The 22220-nt window shown below is 33.0% G+C and overlaps 2 protein-coding genes and 1 long non-coding RNA gene across 6 annotated transcripts; all 3 read left to right on the top strand.

Annotated features, from left to right (window-relative positions):
• The first annotated feature begins 6210 nt into the window (after window positions 1–6210).
• On the top strand, window positions 6211–11829 carry LOC118748731 (FAD synthase-like). Of its 2 annotated transcripts, none has more exons than XM_036483384.1 (4): window positions 6211–6612; window positions 10151–10368; window positions 10571–10921; window positions 10994–11829. In XM_036483384.1, exons 2-4 carry the CDS (start codon window positions 10201–10203, stop codon window positions 11318–11320), a joined length of 846 nt encoding a protein of 281 aa, XP_036339277.1. In that variant the 5' UTR covers window positions 6211–6612; window positions 10151–10200; the 3' UTR covers window positions 11321–11829. The 2 variants fall into 2 exon arrangements, with proteins under 2 accessions (XP_036339277.1, XP_036339278.1); XM_036483385.1 differs by lacking the exon at window positions 6211–6612 and adding an exon at window positions 9489–10031.
• Window positions 11830–12307: 478 nt separating this feature from the next.
• Window positions 12308–16241, top strand: LOC118748730 (atypical kinase COQ8B, mitochondrial). Of its 3 annotated transcripts, none has more exons than XM_036483383.1 (7): window positions 12308–13795; window positions 13866–14024; window positions 14098–14288; window positions 14368–14560; window positions 14643–14813; window positions 14882–15094; window positions 15811–16241. In XM_036483383.1, the coding sequence occupies exons 1-6, from the start codon at window positions 12548–12550 to the stop codon at window positions 15068–15070; spliced, it is 2151 nt and encodes a 716-aa protein (XP_036339276.1). In that variant the 5' UTR covers window positions 12308–12547; the 3' UTR covers window positions 15071–15094; window positions 15811–16241. The 3 variants fall into 3 exon arrangements, with proteins under 3 accessions (XP_036339276.1, XP_036339275.1, XP_036339274.1); XM_036483382.1 differs by lacking the exon at window positions 15811–16241 and adding an exon at window positions 15179–15783; XM_036483381.1 differs by lacking the exon at window positions 15811–16241 and having other exon boundaries at window positions 12309–13795; window positions 14882–15782.
• Window positions 16242–16687: 446 nt separating this feature from the next.
• Window positions 16688–22108, top strand: LOC118748225. Its single transcript, XR_004994037.1, has 2 exons — window positions 16688–17153; window positions 22065–22108. It is a non-coding gene; the product is annotated as an uncharacterized LOC118748225 (long non-coding RNA).
• The last annotated feature ends 112 nt before the right edge of the window (window positions 22109–22220 follow it).

The following is a 22220-nucleotide window of genomic DNA, read 5'->3' as shown; positions in this document are numbered from 1 at the left end:
GTATGTACAAGAAAATTTCCGCAAAAGAGTTGCAACCTATCTGTAAATTTAAAATTATTTCGATATTTGAGTTTAAAACAACATTCGAGTGTTGTTGGCGACTCAAAGTTGTTTGATATTTGTAACATTGAGTCTGGTATTTTTTTTGATGGTGCTGCCACCTGTCTAAAAAAATTCAAGTTTATTAAAAATCTACATGAAATATTAAAATATCGGAGAGCTATTTATGAAAAATTAAATTTTTTTTGCGCTGCAGGGTTGCCAGCTGAATGCAAATTTGAAATAATTTAAGTTAATATGTAAATTCAAATAAGCATTACAATATTGGCATAAAAGGAAAGGGGTTTTGAAGGAACTTTAATTCTATATTTTTTTTAATGAAAGGTTGCCAGCTAATTGAAAACTTTTAATTTAATCACACATACATATACTATAAGATTAGTTAAATACAACAGCTTTGGTATCAATCAAAGGCGACTTAAGCTCATTTGTGTAGAAAAACTTTTATCAGAGTTGCCGAAGTCTAAAAAATAAAATTTTAATTTTTTTACAGACATATACATATATAAGATAGACACATTTTTGAATAGGGTTGCCAGCTACTTAGGATGTAGAAATGCACGACAAATACCTATGTAAATAACGTTTTATAATATGATAAAATATAGTCATAAACAGGGAACGGATTTTTAGGACCAAAAACCTATAAAAAAGGCAAAATAAAGTAACGAAATAGGCTGGAAAAGGCAAAATAAAATAGCGAAAAAGGCAGGAAAAGGCAAAAAAAAAGGTATTGCAAAAAAAGCAAAATAAGGCACTAAAAAAAGACAGAAAATACGAAGAACAATCAAAAAATATATTTTTTTAGCAATGTTTATTTTACATATAAAAAGAGAAAAACTATGAACTAGTTTCATTATATGAAAAATTTGTACTTTGAATCTTTGACTATTTTATCCTTTCGAGTTTCTAACTCATAAAACTTTAATCTGTATAGTTGTAGTAACATTGAACCACAAGATGTATTTTGAAGTTTTCTGGCAGCATTTTCATTCGATTTTCGCGAAGAAAAGCCTTGAATGTACTAAATATGCGCTCGACGTAAGGTGATACAAGTGGAGCCCAATTTAAATATGGAACGTTTGAAACGTTCATATTATCAGGAATAAGCGCGTTTTCCTCGCCCTTTACAATTTTATCCACACCCCTTATTGTCTCTAAGCCTACGTTAGCTGAGAAAACGGCTTTGAATTTTTCCAACACCAGTTTGGCAATAGGTCCCTGCGCTTCTATAAGCCGCATGTGTATATTTTTAATAAAAAAAAAAAAAAATGTAAATGCTATAATCACTTTTTAAAGATAGAAAAGGCAAACAAAGCAAATATCTTAAAAAAGGCAAAAAAAAGGCAAATATCTTAAAAAAGGCAAAAAAAGGCAACATCAAATGTGTATATATGGAATCAGAGAAAGCTAAATCGTGGACATTCTTAATCGAATATACTCTATCTCTTTAGCAGAAAAAAAGGCAATTTCCATAAAATCCGTTCCCTGGTCATAAATAAAAACTATCTATTAAGAGTTGCAAAAAAAAATTAAAACAAATTTTAACTTTCGAATAACACAAGTTTGCCGCTTGCCCTATAAAAGTTAAAAACCTATAAAAATAGTATTTTTGAGCAAGGTTGCCACCCAATAAAAAATGATAATGCTTTCAACATTTTGTATGACTTATCACAATAAGGGCATGAAAAAAGCTATTTACGAATTCATTGCCTGGAAGTATTGAAAATGGAGTTGCCAGCTGCCTAAAAAAATTTAATTAAAAAATTTAATTAAAACTTTTAAATAAATAAAGAGAAGAAGAATTTTTGAATAGAGTTGCCAGCTATTGAAAATGTAATTTTTGGGTTGAGCTTGTTATATGTAAATAGGTTGCAAAGAGTTTGACCATTTTCTTAAAAAATTTTAATATTTATAAAAACTGCATTTTTGCGCAAAGTTGCCATGTATAAAGCAATTCATAATCAATTAAGCATTACTATAAGTAGGTAAACCTATCACAATACGGGTATCAAACAAAAGCTATTTAAGAACTCACAATCTAAAAGTATTTAGAACGAAGTAGCAACCTGCATTTTTTTTATTAATATTTGAATGAGTTAAATGTGTTGTAATTAGCAAGCAGATGGAGAATTTTTGGAACAAGGTTGCCAACTATTAAAAAAAATTTATTTATCAAATACTTATCTCCAGTTTAAAAAATATTGTATAAATTTATTACATTTAAAACATGCAATTAAATTCTAGTTAGTAATAAATAAAAACCAACATTAAATAATTTCCAATTTAATTTTTTTAAATATATCTTTTTTTAAATACATATTTTTCTAATGTCCTAACTTGGTATTGTATTTTATTTCTATTTCATGCCAAGTCCAATGTCAACATGCTCATGATATTCCCATAGTTAAGTTCCTGTTCGGACACAATAAGTACATAGCATTGTGCTATTTTAAGCAACGAGTTTTTGTTGGCGGGAAAAAATCATACAAACATAAGTAATTGAAAAAATGTCATGTCATCGTTAAATTCACATTAAGCTGCAAATTTTAAGAAAAACATGTTTATTTACGAGCTTCATTAATGACTTAAGTAATTTTTTAACTGATCAATATTCCATTTATATTTATTTTATTTTTACTAAAATTATATCTGAATTGTTAAATGAGGAAAACAGTTTTTAACGACTGGTAAGCCACTTGCAGAAATAAAAAGCAGCCAAGGGTATCAGAAATTTCGAATTTTTTTTTTTTAAACAAAAAAAATTGTTATACCAATCAAAAGCGTATCCTTGAAACTCGTTTAGATAAAGACGACATCAGGCGTTGAACTTAAGGTGACTCGAATACCATACAAGCATTTTCTAATATACAAAAACGCCGTGGTGCTTGGTAAGCGGGCCAACTTAGTTCTAAGATATGGGCCAGCAAAATGACTACTATTTACCGTTAACTCAAACACAAAAAAAAAAAAAACAAAACATGTAGTACATTTTGTTAGCAGCTAAAAATAGCTCATACACCTGATTGTACGAATGTATATATGTATATATGTGTCGCAATGGCTAAGTATGTACATACATATTTTTCATTAGATCTGACAGTTGATAAGTTCTTATCACATTACCGGTGTGATAAGATATTTGAGGTGGCTAAGAGCCCTAGATAAATGTACATACCGATTTTTTTTGAGAATCCTCCACTTGAATGTTCATTGCATACTAAAACCAAAAAGTACTTTTTGCAATAGATTATAAAAAAAATATGAACAGCTTGGAAATTTCGATAATGATTTTTTGTACATAAATACATATGTATGTTTGTATATACATACATATCAATATTTATTCGCATAGCCCCATTAGTAGTAGTTTTGTGAGAAAAAGTCACGTATCTAATGCACATACATACATATGTACATACATACTTAGGACACATAAGCAAACTAATCGCAATGCTAGGCACGCGGTTTTTGAATTTAAATGATCTCAAACATCTTCGTTGTGACTGAAACACAAAATTTAAAGATGTGCACATTGAATAGACACCCATGCCTTTTGTTTAAGTACATATTTATGTATGTGATGACACTATTGCCTCACCTCAGCGAACGTGATAACTGCAAGCAAAAGCTTTTCCCATCAAAATGCAAATGTGAGTTTTTAACGAGAATGTGTAGCCCAGATACAAGTTTTGTTTTAAAACTTAACTTTTTTTAATTTATGTCCATCAATTATGATTTAAATTTAATTTAATGTAGGCCAATTTACTTTAAATTATTTGATTGTAATTGAAATAATTTGAATAAAAGCAAGTAGTTTAGTTCTATTCGTTTTTATTCAGTTATTTAGATATATTTTATTTATTTTTTTATTCTTATTTTACTTTCTTAAATAAATATTTTTTTGTTTGTTTTATTTTACGCCACTTAAATTTTCATTCCCTATTATTTTAATACGTTTGTTTTAATTTATTTTATTGTATATTTAAGGAAGAAGTAAAGAATAGGCTCAGTTGTGCTAAAAAAGTGCGAATTTTTACCGATTTTAATGATGCATATTAATGGAGGGGGGAGAAGGGAGGGGTAAGAGTGGAATTTTCGAAATATTTAGAAGCTTATATAAAAAAAAAAATATTGAAACGATTTTCGATTATCTATTCAAATAATTCACACATTATTAAAATATTGCTCTATAGTAACCCGCACGACGAAAAACACAGCGACTCCAGAAAGTGCGCGCGAGAATTCTGCCGGCGATTTTTTACGCACCCTGTGAGGAGCATAACCCAACGCAGCGTACTCCGCAAAGCACACCACATCCACCCAACGAAGTACAAGTCGCGATTCACAAGGCCAAGGCATCGAAAACAGTCGGCCCAGATGGCATATCCATGCTGATGCTAAAGCAATTGGATGCCAGGGGAGTCGAATACCTCACCAAACTTTTCAACGCCTCACTAGCCACACACACACCATCCCAGAGGTATAGAAAAACGGGAGAGTAATCACCCTGCAAAACCCGGGGAGGCGCTCGGACTTGGGTGAATCCTACAGACCGATCACACTCCGCTCACCGGTGGCTAAAACCCTTCAAGCGCTACTGCTCCCGAAACTGACTCAACACTTGCATCTTCCCCCCAAAACACACATCACAACGCAAATAACTGACGGTTTGAACCAAAGCGTTCCTACGCCAGCACCATCTTAGTGGCACGTGATCTATCAAAGGCCTTTGACACCGTCAATCATGCAACACTCAAAGATGAAATTATTTCGTCCTCTTTCCCGTCGCACACCAAACGTTGGATCGTTAGTTACCTCTGCGGAGGCAGTCATCTGTTGTATTCCGACATACAAAACATCAAAGGCGCGTAGGATTAAGCAAGGTGTAACACAAAGTGGGTTACTAACACCAATCCTGTGTAACCCATACCTAGCGCAACTTCTCCCTCCACCTCAGGGAGTCTCCTTAGTCTACTATCAAAATAGTTCCTGCTAGGCTGCCACAGAACAACTGACAGTCTGACACAGAGAGCTGCACCCCAAGACACGTAAGTAGACACCTTATTCATCTAGAAGCAGGTTGCGACCAACAACTTCAATCACCGCTAATAGGGAATTTACATGAGGCGATTTTTCAGGCGACTTTTAGTTGAAAGCAACAATCGCCTGGTGTAAACAGCCTTTCAACTAATCGCTTACAATGAAGTTGGTCGGCTCCCTACTTTCGTTCAACTTTTGGTTCAACTAATTGCCTGTGAAAGTTGAATCATGTAAATTCCCTATAAGCCGCGAGGCATACCTTGAGGGCATCAACAACTTTCATCGCGAAGCAGTTATCACTGGAACACAAGCATGCCACGAAAACAAAGCCGGCCGCCTACCATCGATATGAGCGAACCACACTGGCGCAACTCGGATCTGGCTGGTGCATTCGCCTAAACTCATGCAGAACCAGATTAGACGCGGAGATCGCCGACACCTGCCCAGCATGCGGAGTCGGTCCGCCCAACACTGCTCACCTTTTCGCATGCCCAACGTATCTCCACCATCTGACATCCGAACCGCCCGCTTCCCGGGTCTAGGGTTGGAGTCGTCATATGGGGAAGATGAATAAACAATCAAACAATTCGGAAACTCCGTGCTGCGAAAACAACAACCAAATTAAAAAAAAAAAAAAATTTCGCGATTTTTTATTCAAAATTTCCGCTATGTATGCATATATTCAAATATGGTTTTACATTAAAAAAGCGTCGCATTGTTTCATATAGAAAACACGCCTTTTTTGAAAAAATATAAGTTTTTTTAAAAAATGGAAATATCGTATTTTGCTTTTTTCGAAACATATACGTGTTTTATATATAAATATATATACATATCAGATAAGAGGTATTTATAAGGATATAGGTTTTTCAGAGTATTAAAGATTTCACGAAAAAAAGGGCGGACCCCGCCCAACTTTTATTTTTTTCTAGCTGTTTAAGCGCTATTTTTTACTTAACTTTTTTCGTTTTACTTTGTTTTTAATTTAAATTATTTTTATTTTTCTTTTTCCCATTATCGATAAATAAAGTAGCCGATTAAGGAACTTGTTATACCAAGTACTCATGTACAAACAAATGCATATCGACATCTCTAATGTCAAACAGCTGTTATCGTGCTTGTTATCAGCTGTATTGGCCAAGTTATTTGTGTCAACAACTTGTCAAAACTGAGAAAAATTAAAACGTTTTGAACAATAGTGAATTTACTTGTCTTTCTAAATTTGTTGACCAAATTGTTGCTGTATTCAGCGCTTGCTCCTTGTTTCTAACGAAATTCATTGCACATTGCATACAACTAAATGCAGCGTACAGGGACAAACAACGCTTCAGATTGCTGTTAAATAATCGTTTGTGGAAAGAGCAGATGCAAGCAAAAAAAAATGTATGTAATAGAAAATTAAAACATTTTGTATACGGAGGCGTATACTCGATTCAAGAAGAGCTTGTTGGCAGAAAAAGTATAATCTGAAACGGCAGATACATTGCACATCAACGAAACTCAGTTGTGGTAAGTGCGAGCTGGTGCTTCAACTTTTCCTTGGTAGTGCTGTGAAAGCTTTTTTTGATTTTAATCCAGATTATTCCTCTAAATTGTGTAGTTGATTTTATGCTGACACTATAAATGTTTAGTAATCCTTTTCCTTGAATGAATTTTAGCGAAAGCACATTTGTACTATGCGGTTGCAGGATTGTTCAATGAATTTTGCTTGTAACTTGCAGATTGAGATACATTGTGCATAGTGACGTAACTGCACACGGTGGGCAGGAAGCAAAGATAGGTTGCATAAAAATGTCGACAAAAACTGAAAGCAGGGTTGTATTTGTTGATATTTTTAGGTTAAGAATCCCTCTGAATTGAAATCCTAGCTGCTCCTGTTTTAAAGATATCCACATTTTACATAGTTATGATAGGACCGACTTTTGCGAAAGAGAAAAACATCCTTGTGAATTAAATATTCAACAATGTATGTGTGAGTAAATGTGTGTATATATATTATGTGAAAATATAAGTTTATGTAAGTTTTTATCCGGTTTCAATCGTTTCCAAGGCGCACCACGTAGAGGCAACTTACTTTGCACCTCTTTGGTCTTTTTTTGGTTTTTTTGGTTTTATTTTTTTATATTTTTTTCTTGCTTTATTTTTTTATATCTGTTTTTTGTTTCCTTTTATTTTTTTTGTTGGCTTACCATATAATATAGTCACGCATTTTAGTATTTAAATATTTTATTATTTAGTTGAGTTTTTATATATGCTGGAATGAAAATGTCATTACAGTTTTCTTCAGGCGACTCACAAAAGTTGGTTTATCAATCATATTTATTTTGAATCTATCCCAGAATTTAATGAATTCCCTATGAACTGACTTCCCGGCCTGCTCGGACCATAATCCTAAACCATCGTTATTCAAGAATGAAATAGATTGCTTTAAATGTTTAAGGACAAAATGGATTTTGACAGTTTGAGAAATTCCAGTACTTTTCAAAGCTGTGCGGAGTTCGTTAAGATTTTTATCAAAATTACTAAGATCCGCTTGTTTTGCGGAAAACCATGTATTCACGATTTTGCTCATGGCTTTGAACGAGGCAATATATTTGGTATTGTTTTTACTGAGAGTTTCTTCCATACAAACTATGTTCGACATTTTTTTGTATGTGGAAGACACTGTCAGCAAAAAATAAATAATTGCAAAAAATCAACGAAATTTTCTGGTAACTTCAGACTTGCACTTTACTAATTGGCTCAAAAGCTACATTTTAAACATTTTTCTAAAAGATCTGATTAGAAATTGTGATCAGATGAAAGTGTCTCCGAGCCAATAATTTTGTACGGCACGGTACTTATAAGTAATCTAGGTTTCACGAAAAAAAAAAACAAATACAAGGTAACATCAAAATATCAGTCATTTGTTTCGTTGCTGTGAGCTTGTTTCAAAACTTCTGGCTTTTGCTATAATTGTAAAACTCTGTGCATGTCATTTTAACGTATTTAGGTACATACTTATATTAATCATCAACTATTGCTTATGCAAAACGTGCTACATTTAAAAAAAAAATCGCATATGAAAGAGCACCAACCCAACTCGTAATAATTTAAGTATACAAATTTTAGTATTTAGTATAGAAATATTCAATTGAAATACGCCAATATTAAAATGAAGCGCTTTGCACTTAACGGATGCTTTTTCATAATTAAGTTAAAAAAAATTTATTTAAATTCCATGCTGTCTGTAATGGGATTTGAACCCTGACGCTCTGGAAATTAGCAAATTGTGGCAAGCATCTTCGTGCACTCAGCTACAGCCAGACATGTAAATGTGCACTCAAATGTTCAGTTTGATTCAACACCACGTGTGCGTGGTATGAAAGTATTGTTTTTAAGTACGAACATTTCAAAACGATAATCAAATAAAACATATTCATGTTTACTATGCGTTATTTCCCCCAGTAAATTCATAAAATTTTTCTTAATATTACAACGCCTTTTTCTCTCAGCGTAGTCATTTTTAAGCAAAATTTGTGCAATCAAATCGAAAACCGGGACACTTAAATGAAACCCGGGACATTTTAAGGTTGGACCGGGACACCGGGACAAATAGTCTAAAACCGGGACATGTCCGGGAAAACCGGGACGTATGGCAGCCCTACACACAAAGCGCATACTTTCATGCGATTTTCTTTATGATCGCATTTGTGTTCTGGATGTACAATAGTCATTATTTCCTGACAGAAGAGTACATAAATACCAAAATAAATCTCATACAAGCTTTGAATTTATTTACTTATTATGCGGAGTACCGTTGGCCTAAGTTAGAGCATTTTTATTTCTTGCACAAGCGCAGTGCGACTTGCCTGCGCTACTTGCTTATAGCAACAAACCTTTAATAAAAAAAATTACTACCGTATTATATAGCATACAATATTGTATACATACATACATATATTGCGATATTGAAAGTGTTTGTAATGAGAAAGTTCACGCTACAGAAAAAGGTAATTGTGGTGTTTTATCTAAGTTGTATACCGGTAGCGCCCAATAAATCTCGATCAATTATTCTTTCGGTAGGAAAAAATGAAAATGTTTCACATTGATTTGATCCGTTTTAGTGAGTTAAAAAAGGGGAACAGATTTGTATGAGATTTCTTTTCGTATAAATATGCTCTAATTATCGAGAAGTACGCCTTCCAAATATATCCTATCAGAAGTATATAAAATGTGGATATCTTTAAAACAGGAGCAGCTAGGATTTCAATTTAAGCGGATTCTTAACCTTAAGATATCAACAAATACAACCCTGCTTTCAGATTTTGTCGACATTTTTATGCAACCTATCTTCGCTTCCTGCCCACCGTGTGCAGTAGCATATGTGAGGATAATTGTCCTTCAATACTGCAAATAATTTATGCTCAACCAGCATCATACCTCTTATTGCCACCGATTTTGTGCTGTTACAACAGTTTCATACCATTTGCAAATCATCGTTGATTACCTTAAGTGATAAGATAAGAGCGTACGTGTAATTTCTTGAGGATGACACTTTAATTTTAATTCATACATACAAACATACATTAACTTGCTATCTGGAGAATTAACCGTATCAGCTAGTCTACCATATATGGTTATTCCTTTGTATGTATGCACCTAAATACATGATTTATGGTTTATTATACAATAACTTTTTAGCAGATTTAACAAAATTCAAGCTGGTTAAATAATTTGTATTTGTACTAAAAAATACGAGCATTTAAAAGCACTTGGCAATAATGGTCGTGTTTTGTTAAAACTGCGATTAAGCACATTGTGCGGTATGTTTACATTTACGTGGCTAACCGTCGCACATGCTAAGTTTTCACTTAAGTGCTTGTCGACAATTCCAGCCGATAAGTTGACAAAATTTTTTTACAAGTATACAATTAAATTTCTGGCAGGTATTTAGATAAAATTGCATGCTTCTTACATTTCCCGTTTACCATTTTAAATATTGCCAATAAATTTCATGGTAAAATATTTATTTAATATACCCTAACACATTCATTTTCATTCTCAGATAAAAATTGTAAATAGTTGGAAATCTTAATTCCTAAAAAGCACATTAAAATGACAAATATCGGTAATATGCTACACTGTGTGTCCAAACAAATTAAACGTTCGGAACGGGATGCTGCTATTAGTTCCTTTTTAGCGACCGCCACTGAAACTGAAAATGTCAAACCAGATCACTGTGCTATTAAGCGTGTAGAGAAATTGGAAAAGGACGTTTTTGCGGTGAGTATCTTATTAAAAATAAATACATACATATAAAGCAAAAGTCATGCGATTGGTTCCATTCAATGGATGCTTAGATGGGTCGGTTTTGGTACGCTTGTGTTGCGGAGGCAGTTCTTCATTTCGCATCATTTCGCTTTCATTTTAACTACACACTTATGAACATAAATATAATAAAAATCTATAATGTTTAACCCTTCAGTTGTTCGCGCAAGTTTTGCACCTGTATCGCGCCGAAGAGTTGATGGTATCTTTCAATGGTGGCAAGGACTGCACAGTTTTACTAGACTTAGTTCATTCCTACTTTAAGCGCAACAAATGTATCAGTCATATACGACTGCCTGTATTGTATATCGAGGCAGAGGATGGATTCGAAGAAGTTGAAGCGGTGGTGCTCGATTGTGAACGACGGTATAATATAAATCTTATAAGGCGTAAGGGTTGTATAAAAGAGGCACTGACACAGATACTACAGGAGATGCCCGAAATACGTGCCGTTTTAATGGGCACCAGACGCACAGATCCATTTTGTGAAAATCTCAATACTATGCAGGTTAGCGAAAATATAAAATTCCATAATCAACTAGTTTTCATATACATATAACACATTCTACTCATTTTGCAGGTGACCGACTTGGATTGGCCCAGTTTGATGCGCATTAACCCGCTACTCGATTGGAGTTACAGAGATATTTGGTATTATACTTTCGTGCGACAAGTACCGTACTGCCGATTGTATGAGAATGGCTATACGTCGCTGGGTCATAAGTATAATACACAACCAAATCCACATTTACGCTTATTCGATCCTATCACGAAGGCTGTTACCTATAAGCATGCGGCTGAATTGGAAGATTCGAAATATGAACGCGCTGGCCGAGTGCGAAAAGATTATGTAGTGGATTGTGTAAATGAAGAGGAGGAAGAGAGCATTGAAGGGGAAACGGCGTAAGAGCAGGAAACGAACGAAATAAAGAATCGAAGAAAACTAAAAAAAAATATTGATAATAGCGAAATTGATGTATTAAAAAGTCGTTGTACTTATAGTGATAAAGCAAAACAAAAAACATACATTTGTCAGAATCTTCAGCACACCGAAGCAACAGGAATTTTTGTACAAAAACTAAGGAAATAGCATATAATTTTCTATATACCAAAAGGAGAATTGCTTTAAGCACTTTTGCGATGTACTATTGCAGCTGTAAAAAAATTGTAAACTATACATGCATAGATATGTATATATGTACAAACAATAGTGTTAATTTCATAATTGTGTGCCTTTCACTTTGAGAGGCTCGCCGAAGCACGTATGCAAAAGCAACTTAAAAATGTCTAAAACTTTGCAGTATACGTACTTATAATGTAAATTATTACTTAAAATACTTATCGAATAATTGCTTTGTAAATAGATATTGATTTAATAACATCAGGTGCTAAAAATACAAATAAAATAAAAATTAGTTTCTGAAACTATTACATAATAATGCAATCTTTGAATTTTTGGACTACTTCATTTCTTTTTATAAAAATTCACCTATTGCTAAATTAAAATTTTTAATACTCAAGCACTGAATTGCCGAAATCACAAAATATTTAAGCAACTAATTAATGATGACCGTAGCTCAAAAGGAAGTTTATCGAGAAATTTGTGTTCCATTAATTTTTACCTACACTGTGCCAAGCGTAGCCCATCGCTCTTCCGCAATCAGCTGATGGCGTCAACCTGTCTAAAAACCTGTCGGAAATTAAATTACGTTGAAAGCTATTTAATAAGTACGTTTTTACCACACACATTATTCCTTTCTTCTTGTAAGCAACTAAATTTACTAATATTATTATGGCGATGTACCAAAACTATGTACTTTGTTTCCAACTACTTTGTCAATTGATTAATTTCTAAAAGAAGCCATTTTTTTCCGACAGGGAGAGCTTCCACCTAACCCCACTTTGCCAGCTGTGCATGTTTTGATGAAATTCATGTTTGTTTCGCAACCGATCAAAAGCAAGTTGTGCGCACCATCGTAGAGGATTAGGTGAAAAGTTGAAAATTCCATGAATAAGCACACAACAAATGTTTGGCGTACACACAAATCGAAAACAAAATTAGATCTGCGTACGTGAATCATCATTGAGACGAAACAAGTTGTGAAACGCTAGACAAAGGGAGGCGGCCGTAGGCATGGCACGTTCAGCACAAGATGCTCTGGCTGTATTGCGAGGCATACAACTGGTAGCGGAGGCGTTGTGTCGCGAGCAGAGCGCACAGTGTAAACAGCGTTGGATTCAGTCGAGTATACGCGAGCTATTGCAGGGAAATTTTCAACAGAGCGCAAATTATTTGCAGCAAGTAGGCACACAACCAACGGAGGAGCTGAAAAAGTTGCAACAATTGCTACAGGAAACTAGTGAGCGCACGTGCGTTGTAATAGAGGGATTGCGACAATTGAGCCTTTCCAAAGTGCCTAACGAATTGCGTATGACTCAGCAGACGTTGCAGCGAGCAATGAGTGATGTAATTGGTGATGCGGGTATTGGCAAGACTGCTGGAGAGGGTGGTGCTGTGAAACCCAGTGGAACAGTCAATTTTAGTAGCAGCAATGCTGGTGCTGCCAACGCTGGCAAGACCGGTAGTCCTTTGGATGCAACACAGCTAGACATATCGTCCATTACACTACAGGAATTGGAGGAAATACTTTCGAAACGTAATAAAAATCGTGATATTAGCTTGCGTACGCCATCCACAGAGCATAAGCAAGTGAAAGATACTAGTGTGCAACCAACGGAAGCAGTTACAGTAGCAGCTGGTAAAACGCCAACGAAGGCAACAACAAGCGCAGATACCACAGCGACCGCAACATCTACCACAACGGCTGCCGCGACTCCAATTTCATCTGATGCATTGAGAGCAGACACAGTGTATGTAGAAAATATATTAAAAACAATTGCCGGAGACACATCTGCGCCGGACTCTGGAAGCACAACTTCCATCGAATTGCCCACCTTGAGCAAAGTGGCCAAACAACGACGTGTTCCGTCCAGTCGTTTGGGACGTATGGTTTCGTTTGGTGGTCTTTTTGCTGGTCTAGGTGTCGGCACTATAAACGAATTAACTAAGGGCGCACTTGGTTTAGGCGGCTCGAAAAACTTGAAGGAGGCCCTACTAAGTCCAGCTAATGCGGAACGAATTGTCGACACACTTTGCAAGGTGCGCGGTGCAGCGTTGAAAATCGGCCAAATACTAAGTATACAGGATTCGAAGGTGGTGTCACCACAGCTGGCTAAAGCTTTTGAACGTGTACGCCAGGCGGCCGACTATATGCCCGATTGGCAAGTGGAGCGCGTAATGATTACACAATTGGGCCCCGATTGGCGTAATCTTTTGGAAAGTTTCGATGAGAAACCATTTGCGGCGGCTTCCATTGGGCAGGTAGAGTATGAGTAGTGTGTTTTTTGTTCTTTTACATGTGCAATTTTATCTTTTCTTTATTTCTTTCAAGGTACATCGCGCTACATTAAAAGATGGCATGCAAGTGGCTATAAAAATTCAATATCCTGGCGTGGCGCAAAGCATCGAAAGTGATATTGATAATTTAGTAGGCATGCTTAAAGTATGGGATGTCTTTCCGCACGGCTTCTTCATTGACAATGTGGTCAAGGTAGGGGGGCATTATAATTTTACTTAAAGCTTTATATCTTCATTAATATAAGTAAATTTTCTTCAATTTGTAGGTGGCCAAACGTGAACTAAATTGGGAAGTAGATTATACACGTGAAGCTGAATATACAGATAAATTTAAGCAGATGATTGCACCCTATCACGAGTACTATGTACCGAAGGTCATTAAAGAATTGACTACAAGCAGCGTACTGACTACAGAATTAGTGCCAGGTGTACCATTGGACAAGTGCTTCGATTTAAGGTAGATTGCAAATTCATAGATAATCCGTTGGAAATGCCAAGTTTACGCATTTACATAAATATTTTTTTTTTCATTGCAGCTATGAGCATCGCCATCACATTGCTTCGTCTATACTCAAGTTGTGCTTGCGTGAGCTGTTCGAGTTGGAGTGCATGCAAACCGATCCGAATTGGTCGAATTTCCTTTATGATGTTGATACGAAAAGACTAATGTTAATTGATTTTGGTTCAACGCGTTTCTATCAAAAGCAATTCATACGCAATTATCGGCAGGTGTGTGAAACTAGCTAATAGTGGAGTATCGTTGACTATTTGATTAAATTAAATATTTTAATTAAACTATGCCACTCTTTAGGTAATAATGCACGCTGCAGAGAATAATCGTGCAGGTGTCTTGCGCATGTCACGCGAAATGGGCTTTCTCACAGGTTATGAAACCAAGCAAATGGAAGAGGCGCATGTGGATGCTGTTATGATACTTGGCGAAATATTTCGCTTTGATGGTGATTTTGATTTCGGCCGGCAGGTTGGTTTAATTGATTTACAAATTTGAAGTGACTAGGAATATAATGAAGTTTTATTAATTTTTATTAGAACACTACCGAACGCATTGCACATTTAGTACCCACAATGGTCGCACATCGCCTTTGTCCACCGCCAGAGGAAATCTATTCCATACATCGCAAATTATCTGGTATATTTTTGCTGTGCTCACGCCTAAATGTACGACTTAATTGTCGGCCGTACTATGATGAAATTGTTATTCAGAAGTTCAAGGAGTAATATTGGAAAGGCACAAACTGTTAGGTATATATACAGGAAGAAATGTTTACTTTAGAAAAATGCATATAAAAATATATTTTATATGCACTTATGTATTTCAATATATAGATATACATACGTTGCCTTTATAATACGATCGCCTTGCTGTTTTTCTAACAATTTTAAGTATATTTGTAAGACAAGCTGTTGTTTGTTCGTGTATTTAAGGTACTTAGGTGGATTTGTAACTTGTCTTAAATCGTACAGCCGTATTTTTGTTTAGTTTAAGCATACAGTTAAATTAAATAAATGAAATAAAATGATTAATGTAGCTTACCACATTCAATACCATAGCACGGCTCTCACGACAGCTGGCCAGACGTAACCGACCTAGATTTTATAATTGGCCTTGTATATTCACTTCACCAGAATTCCCTAAAACACACAACAAGCAATGCATTCTATGCAATTTATGCGGAAAAATGCTTAGGATTTCACTTTACACACACTTAAATTAACTTTAACACTTATTTGGGGATTTTTTAAGCGGTATACTACGTTTTACACTTCTCAAATACACTCTTCTGAAAGACTCTGGCTTAAGTACTTTACATACAAAACTAAATTAACTGTTTTTTTCTATTAAATATCACCTCACTTCTAATTTTTACTTTAATTTCTAATTTCTCATTTGTAACCCGACGCGCACTCACTTGTATTTTAATTTCAACATGGCCGTTTCTATGATAAAACAACAAAAGCTCGTTTTATTTGATATGAAGTAATTGCACATCTCTAACAGCACAACAAAAAAAAAAGCAGGAAATCCGCGCGCATTGGCGGGAAACGCCATTTTACTTCCTCTTAAAAAGCGGGTTTTGTGAAATGCCCCAAGTCACATCTCTAGAAAACAGCTGATTTTTAGTTTTGCGATAACTAAATAAAGTTGTGGCATGTACATCGGTTTATCTAAAATTTTGTGTAAATTATGTGGCATAGATCTAAAATATTGTTGAACCGAAATTAAGATAATGCTGCGCAGTCAAATTATAACAAATAAAAGAAGTAAGCCAAGAAGGGTATGCTGTGAAAGAGAAACGGAAGCGGATAGAGGATGTGTGATAAAGTGGTATGTACATAACAGGAAGTGAAGCACTGTGGTCGAGTATAATGCAGGAGGTTTGTATAAATAATTATATTCAATAATTAATACGAGTAACACCTAAATTTTTGAACATTGTGTATGTATAAGGAATTTTTTGTGACATTGGCCGGCTAGCGCCACCTTCGTGCATTTTAGCATCGTTGGTGCAAAAGATTCAAAGTTTTAAACTGTGTTCGACTCAGAGCAGATTTTTGCAACAACGAGCTCTTCTATTTTACCAGGCATAACACTTAAGTGCGTACGCATGCTCGTTTTCCGCCACTGGAATCTATTATTCCATTAGCGGAAATGCTTCTCTTAATCAGAAGCATAGCATGGCCAAGAGGCAGGAAATGGCATACACTAAGCCAAATCTGATAGAAAATTCAGCAGAACACTGTACTCGCCCTAAACCTAAGAATTCGTTTACATGCATAAGTATTTTTGAGGCGAGGAACAAAAAGTACTTTTAGGGGTTTAGGAATACACCGACATTATTTTGAAGCAGATGGTCGGTTATTAAAGCTTCAATAAGTATTAAGAAAGTAATCATCGATTAGATATGCAGTTTCCATATCTAATTTCTGCAGTCCAATAGAATCTCTTATTTTTTGTATCCTCTCTTGCCACAAATTACATTTCTTGCGGATATATGTATGCATATATGTAAACGAGCACACCAACAGTTTGATGTGGATCTGCTTTAGCACTTCATACGCTTACGATCTTAGCTGCTTGGCAGTCCAACGCGTCGCGAGATCGCCGCTCTCTTATGTACAAATGTTGAAATGCTTGTATTTGAGTATGTGACGATCCAAAATGTGCGACTCAAAGTTCGAAAAAGTTTTTCTTTAGCCTCTTTGCGAAAGGCCGGCCGATTGAATGGGTGGAATCAGTGCGTTTTTGCATTTCGAACGTGGTGATACGGTGGTTCGGAAGACGACCGATCGTTGGGTGAACGTATTGTGAAAATATACATATATATATATATACATATGTATTTAGATGCGTACTTGTGTGTGTATATACATATACTTAGTATGTACATACACTGCTTATGAGTACTACAAAAATTACAAAATGAATTTAAAATAACGAAGTTGGTGAAAAAAAAACAAAAACAAAAGAATAAAAAGTAAATGAATTAATAAAATGACCACAACAAAATCAGGTGGAGAGAAGTTTAATGTAATACAGAACGAAATCAAAATATAAATAATAATAAATAAACAAAACATTGATGTGTATGAATGTAAATACTTGCATATGTACATATATACAATGATATCCATATGCATGAGTTTATAAATTAGAATTTGCCTATATATAAATTCGTATATATACATACATATATACATATGTACACATGTAATAAGCATATCAATTGTCTTTCGCATAGATGTACATGCATACATATGTGTATGGTTGTATGTAGAAACATATGTATGTGTTCATATGTCGTTTTTATTGTACCATATATGTATGTATACACCTTTGTTTGTTGGCATCCTATCTACTGCTTATGACTTTTAAACAACCGGGATTGAAACTTTTGCATGGAGCATATTTGTGCGGGACGCCTGCCTCTGCAGGGATTAATTGGATTTAATGGGCGCTGAATGAATCGGATTGTCGTCGGGGCGTTGCGATAATAAGAACAAGAACTAGAGATAAACAACAAGAACGACAGCGACACTTAAAACACACTGCCTGTGTACGATAGGAAATAAAACAACAATGGCGAATACTTAAAAAAAAAACAACAACAACTAATGAAAACACACTCATATTAAATAATCAAATTAAATGCAAAGTGCTTATATACAAAGCAACGTACGTATATACATATGTATACATACATATAGATTTATACGTATGTATGCAAATGCAGTTAAGGAGCAGTGTATGTAGATTTATAGAGATGCACTTGGAATGCAGAGACATTTTTACTGACATACATATATATGTACATATATGTATCTGTATGTTTATATGCAAGCAAATATACACTTTGTATTGCCAATAGCTGAGTATGTACATATATATATACTTACTACATGTAAATATAGGCTTACATACGAGACTTAGCACATATATATACATATGTACATATGATGTGTATACGCAGATATGTTAGTTAATATGTAAGACATCTCAGCTATCTTAGCTTTAGCTTTACATAGCCTGCTCTGCATGATGACACAAAATATGCAAATTTATATCAATATATGTATGTACGCATATACATATGTACATACATATGAACTTACAAACGGGGTATTCCATGAGTAAGTACGTAAGGGTACGCATGGTATTCTGGGTTTTGGTATAACATAGAACCTCCAAAGGTTAATCAAGTCAACCTAATCACTTAAAATGGGTAAATTTGCACATTCATGCTTTTGGAAGAAGGGGGATGATCTGTATGTATGCACTATAAACATATGTAAGTAGTCAGATTAGACATCCACACTAAAGAGCAAGTAGCTAAATTTGAGACTAGTTTGATATAACAATAATCCCCTCAAAGATATTCTGAGGGCTACAGCATATCGTGAATTTTGAAATGACTGTACTGCGATAATTTTGGCCCTTAACTTTTGTCATTACTAAGTCCTTCAATAGGGACCACACTAAAAAATTTGTTCTAGAAGAAAATCGTACGTGTCCCAACCGTGACCGGAGAATTTTTGGGATTTCTTTTTTTTAATAACATCTGCTCCAAAAAGCATATACAACTTAGTTGGAATTTTTTTCGAATTTGGTAACAACTCATATAATGGTGAATTAGGTGTGGCTTTATCGAAATTGAAAAATGTTCAGTACTTTATAGTTAAATTTAAAAACAAACAAAATTTTTGCTGTACAAATGTTTTAACCGTGACAATGGAATACTCCATATGTATATATGTAAGTATCTATACATGACTATATGAATGTAAAAAAAAACTATCCCAGCCCCACAAATGTCCACTGACAGCGGTTGTTTGTCTGGAAAAAAGTCAAAGCCTCATATGAATTCAATGAGAGAATGATATGAATGAGAGAGTCAACTGATCGATATACGTACATACATACAAACAAATGTATATATGCAAATCATTCTATATACATTCATATGAATATATATACACACATACGCCACCTTATCAATGAATTATGAAGAACAAGTGTTAGCCACAAAAAGAAGCAATGAAAACGATTAAGAGGTAGAAAATGCATATACATATGTATATGTGCTATAATATAGTACTACTTTTACAAGTAGATTAGAAAGAGAGCGAAATGTAAAGGAAATAAAAAAAAAAAGTTTCGGCATTTCAGCTTTTGCTAAGCGCTTGTTCTAGAGAGATTACAAAGAGACAAAAAAAATTGAAATAAACAAGAAAATTGAAAATATAAAAATATATGTAAATACATATGTATGTATTTCATATATATATATATATATATATGTGTATAGAAAAAAATCATCATAAAATCTTTAAACATAGAAATAATGAAAAATTAAATGTAGATTGAAGAAATAAATGGAATAGAGATAAATATCAAATCAAAAATCAACTATGTTTAATAAAAAAACAATGATTTTCAAAATTAAATTAAATAAAGTAATTCAATAAATAAAAAGGTAAAAAACTAAATAAATAAACATTATAAGATACTAAAAGAACAAAATAAAAAAGGGTAAAAGTTAAAATGCAGTAAAATAACACAAAATCAATAAAAAGAAAATAGTAAATAGAAAATAAAAATAAAACTAAGTATAGATATATAAATAAAAGTATATCGAAAAAATAAGAAATTATTGTAAAAAAAATAAAAAAATAAAATAAAAAATTTAAAATGTGATAAACTGACAAAGAAAATGGAATGAAACTATAAAAAAATAAAAATATTAGGCAAATAATAAAATACGTCCATACAAATTAAAAAGAAAAAGCTATAGAATAAAACAAAATAAACTAAACTAAAATCAAATAAAATTAATGGTCACGAAAAAAAACTAAACTCAAAATAACCAGATCGGAAATAAAATAAAAATAAAGTAAATAAAAAAACATACACATGAAGGAAAAAACAAAACCAAAAATAAGTTTGAAAAAAAAAAACATAAGAACACACAACAATATGATAAAAGTAAAATAAAAATTAAACAAAATAAAAAAGTGAAGTGTAATTTGGAAAACGGTAAAATATAAAAAAAATGAAAATGTCAAAAACTGACAAAGGAAAATGAAGTAAAATTATTACAAAAAATTACTAGGTAAATAAAACCAAATAAAAAAAAAACTAAAAATATAAAATTAAAACAAAACTTAAATGGAAAACAAAAAAAAATTAACTTAACATATAAAATTTTTTTTATTATATTATTATCAATTTTTTCAAATTATTGTTGCTGTTCCACAATAAATTTTCATTTAAAAAATGGCCTTGAGCTCAATAAAAATTGTTGAATTTAACATATAAAGTAAAAAATAAAATAAAATAATCCCACGCCTCCACCTTTTGCTAAAAAAGCTGTGTTAAGACAGAAATGCCAGGCGTAGACCTCAAATTTCCACTATTGAACTATGTATACTAAAACGGGGCTAAGTTAAAACAGAAATTTGACAGATGCTAAGACACATTTAGTAGAAGGTGGAGACGTCGGGTAAAATAAACGCAATTAAAATAAAATAAAGAAAAACAAATATAAATAAAACCAAAAAAAATGAAATTCAAAATTAAATTAAAAGTAACAAAATAAACTTAAGAGCAAACCATATAAAAATAAATGAAATAAAGCAAAATCGAAAAGTATACAACAATATGATAAAGTAATATAAAAATTAAACAAAATAAAAAAATAGGAAAAGTGTAATTTGCAAAATGGTAAAAAATAAATAGAAAAAAAAAAATTATTAGGTAAATAAAACCAAATAAAAATACATATATATAATATATAAAATTAAAAAGAATTTTAAATTAAAAGAAAAAACTAAAATGGAGAACGAAAAAAATTATAAACTTAGAATATAAAAAATTTTAAATGAAATAAACAAAACTCAAGTAAAATAAAATGTAGGAAATCCAAAATAATTAAAAACAAAATAATTGGAAAATAAAAATAAAAATAACAAATTGAATAAAAAAAGACAAATAGGACAGGAAAAAATAAAACAAAAAATAATCTTAAAAAATACAAGAGTGCGAAAAAAATTAAAATAAAAATCATAAATATAAGAAAAATAGAAAAGTATCATTTTCAAAACGGTGCTATAAAAAAAATAAATAAAATGTCAGAAGCTGACAAGGGAGAAGAATATGATATGATTAATATTAAGTAAATAAAACAAAATGAGAATCTAAAATTAAAAAGAAAAAACTAAAATGAAAAACAATAAAAATTGTAAACTTGAAATATAAAATTTTCAAATAAAATAAAATTAAAAAATATAAAATTAATTGTAAAATTAAATTAAAAACAAGTTAAATTAAAAATACTAATAAAATAAGAAAAAAGAATAACAACAAATAAAACAAAAAAAAATAATGATTTATTTTGGAACGAATTTCTGTCATCCCTTCTCACGCTTGGTATGCAGACAAACCGGTTTCGGCGTTGTGCCATCTTCAGTGTCATTTTTCGTCTGCAAACCAAGCTTGACAGGGGATGACGGAAATTCGTTCCAGAATAAATAATCTTACCACCCTGTCGGAAAAATCAACCAACACACAAAAAAAAATAATCTCGAAAAAGACATACAACAATACGAAAAAAAAGTAAAATACAAATTTAACAAAATAAATAACGAAATTGCATTTCATTGTTACTGGTGGGACATTTGATTCAAGAATGTGATTAATTGTTTTATTTTTTAACAGAGAAAAATAACTAATGTACAATTTTTGTGTAACTATTTTTGAGCAAAAAAAAAAATTAAAACTTTTCTCTAAACTTATTAAAGTGCAATGTAATAATTATAACTATAACAAAAAAACACAAGTGCGTCTTTACATGTGAACTTGCCGTATAAATTA

Source organism: Rhagoletis pomonella, unplaced genomic scaffold (assembly GCF_013731165.1).
Source record: "Rhagoletis pomonella isolate Grant_MI unplaced genomic scaffold, Rhpom_1.0 Rhpom_scaffold_00013, whole genome shotgun sequence".
NCBI classification, from domain to species: domain Eukaryota; kingdom Metazoa; phylum Arthropoda; class Insecta; order Diptera; family Tephritidae; genus Rhagoletis; species Rhagoletis pomonella.
Note: the sequence above shows the minus strand (reverse complement) of the source record. Positions and strands in the feature narration are given on the sequence as shown.

What these genes read in the sequence shown, in the direction of transcription:
- LOC118748731 (XM_036483384.1), top strand. Translation starts at nt 10,201, where the DNA reads ATGACAAATATCGGTAATATGCTACACTGTGTGTCCAAACAAATTAAA. An exon ending in TGGAAAAGGACGTTTTTGCG is followed by an intron (nt 10,369 to 10,570) that starts GTGAGTATCTTA and finishes TTAACCCTTCAG; the next exon opens with TTGTTCGCGCAAGTTTTGCA. An exon ending in AAAATCTCAATACTATGCAG is followed by an intron (nt 10,922 to 10,993) that starts GTTAGCGAAAAT and finishes CTCATTTTGCAG; the next exon opens with GTGACCGACTTGGATTGGCC.
- LOC118748730 (XM_036483383.1), top strand. Translation starts at nt 12,548, where the DNA reads ATGGCACGTTCAGCACAAGATGCTCTGGCTGTATTGCGAGGCATACAA. An exon ending in CGGCGGCTTCCATTGGGCAG is followed by an intron (nt 13,796 to 13,865) that starts GTAGAGTATGAG and finishes ATTTCTTTCAAG; the next exon opens with GTACATCGCGCTACATTAAA. An exon ending in TCATACGCAATTATCGGCAG is followed by an intron (nt 14,561 to 14,642) that starts GTGTGTGAAACT and finishes GCCACTCTTTAG; the next exon opens with GTAATAATGCACGCTGCAGA.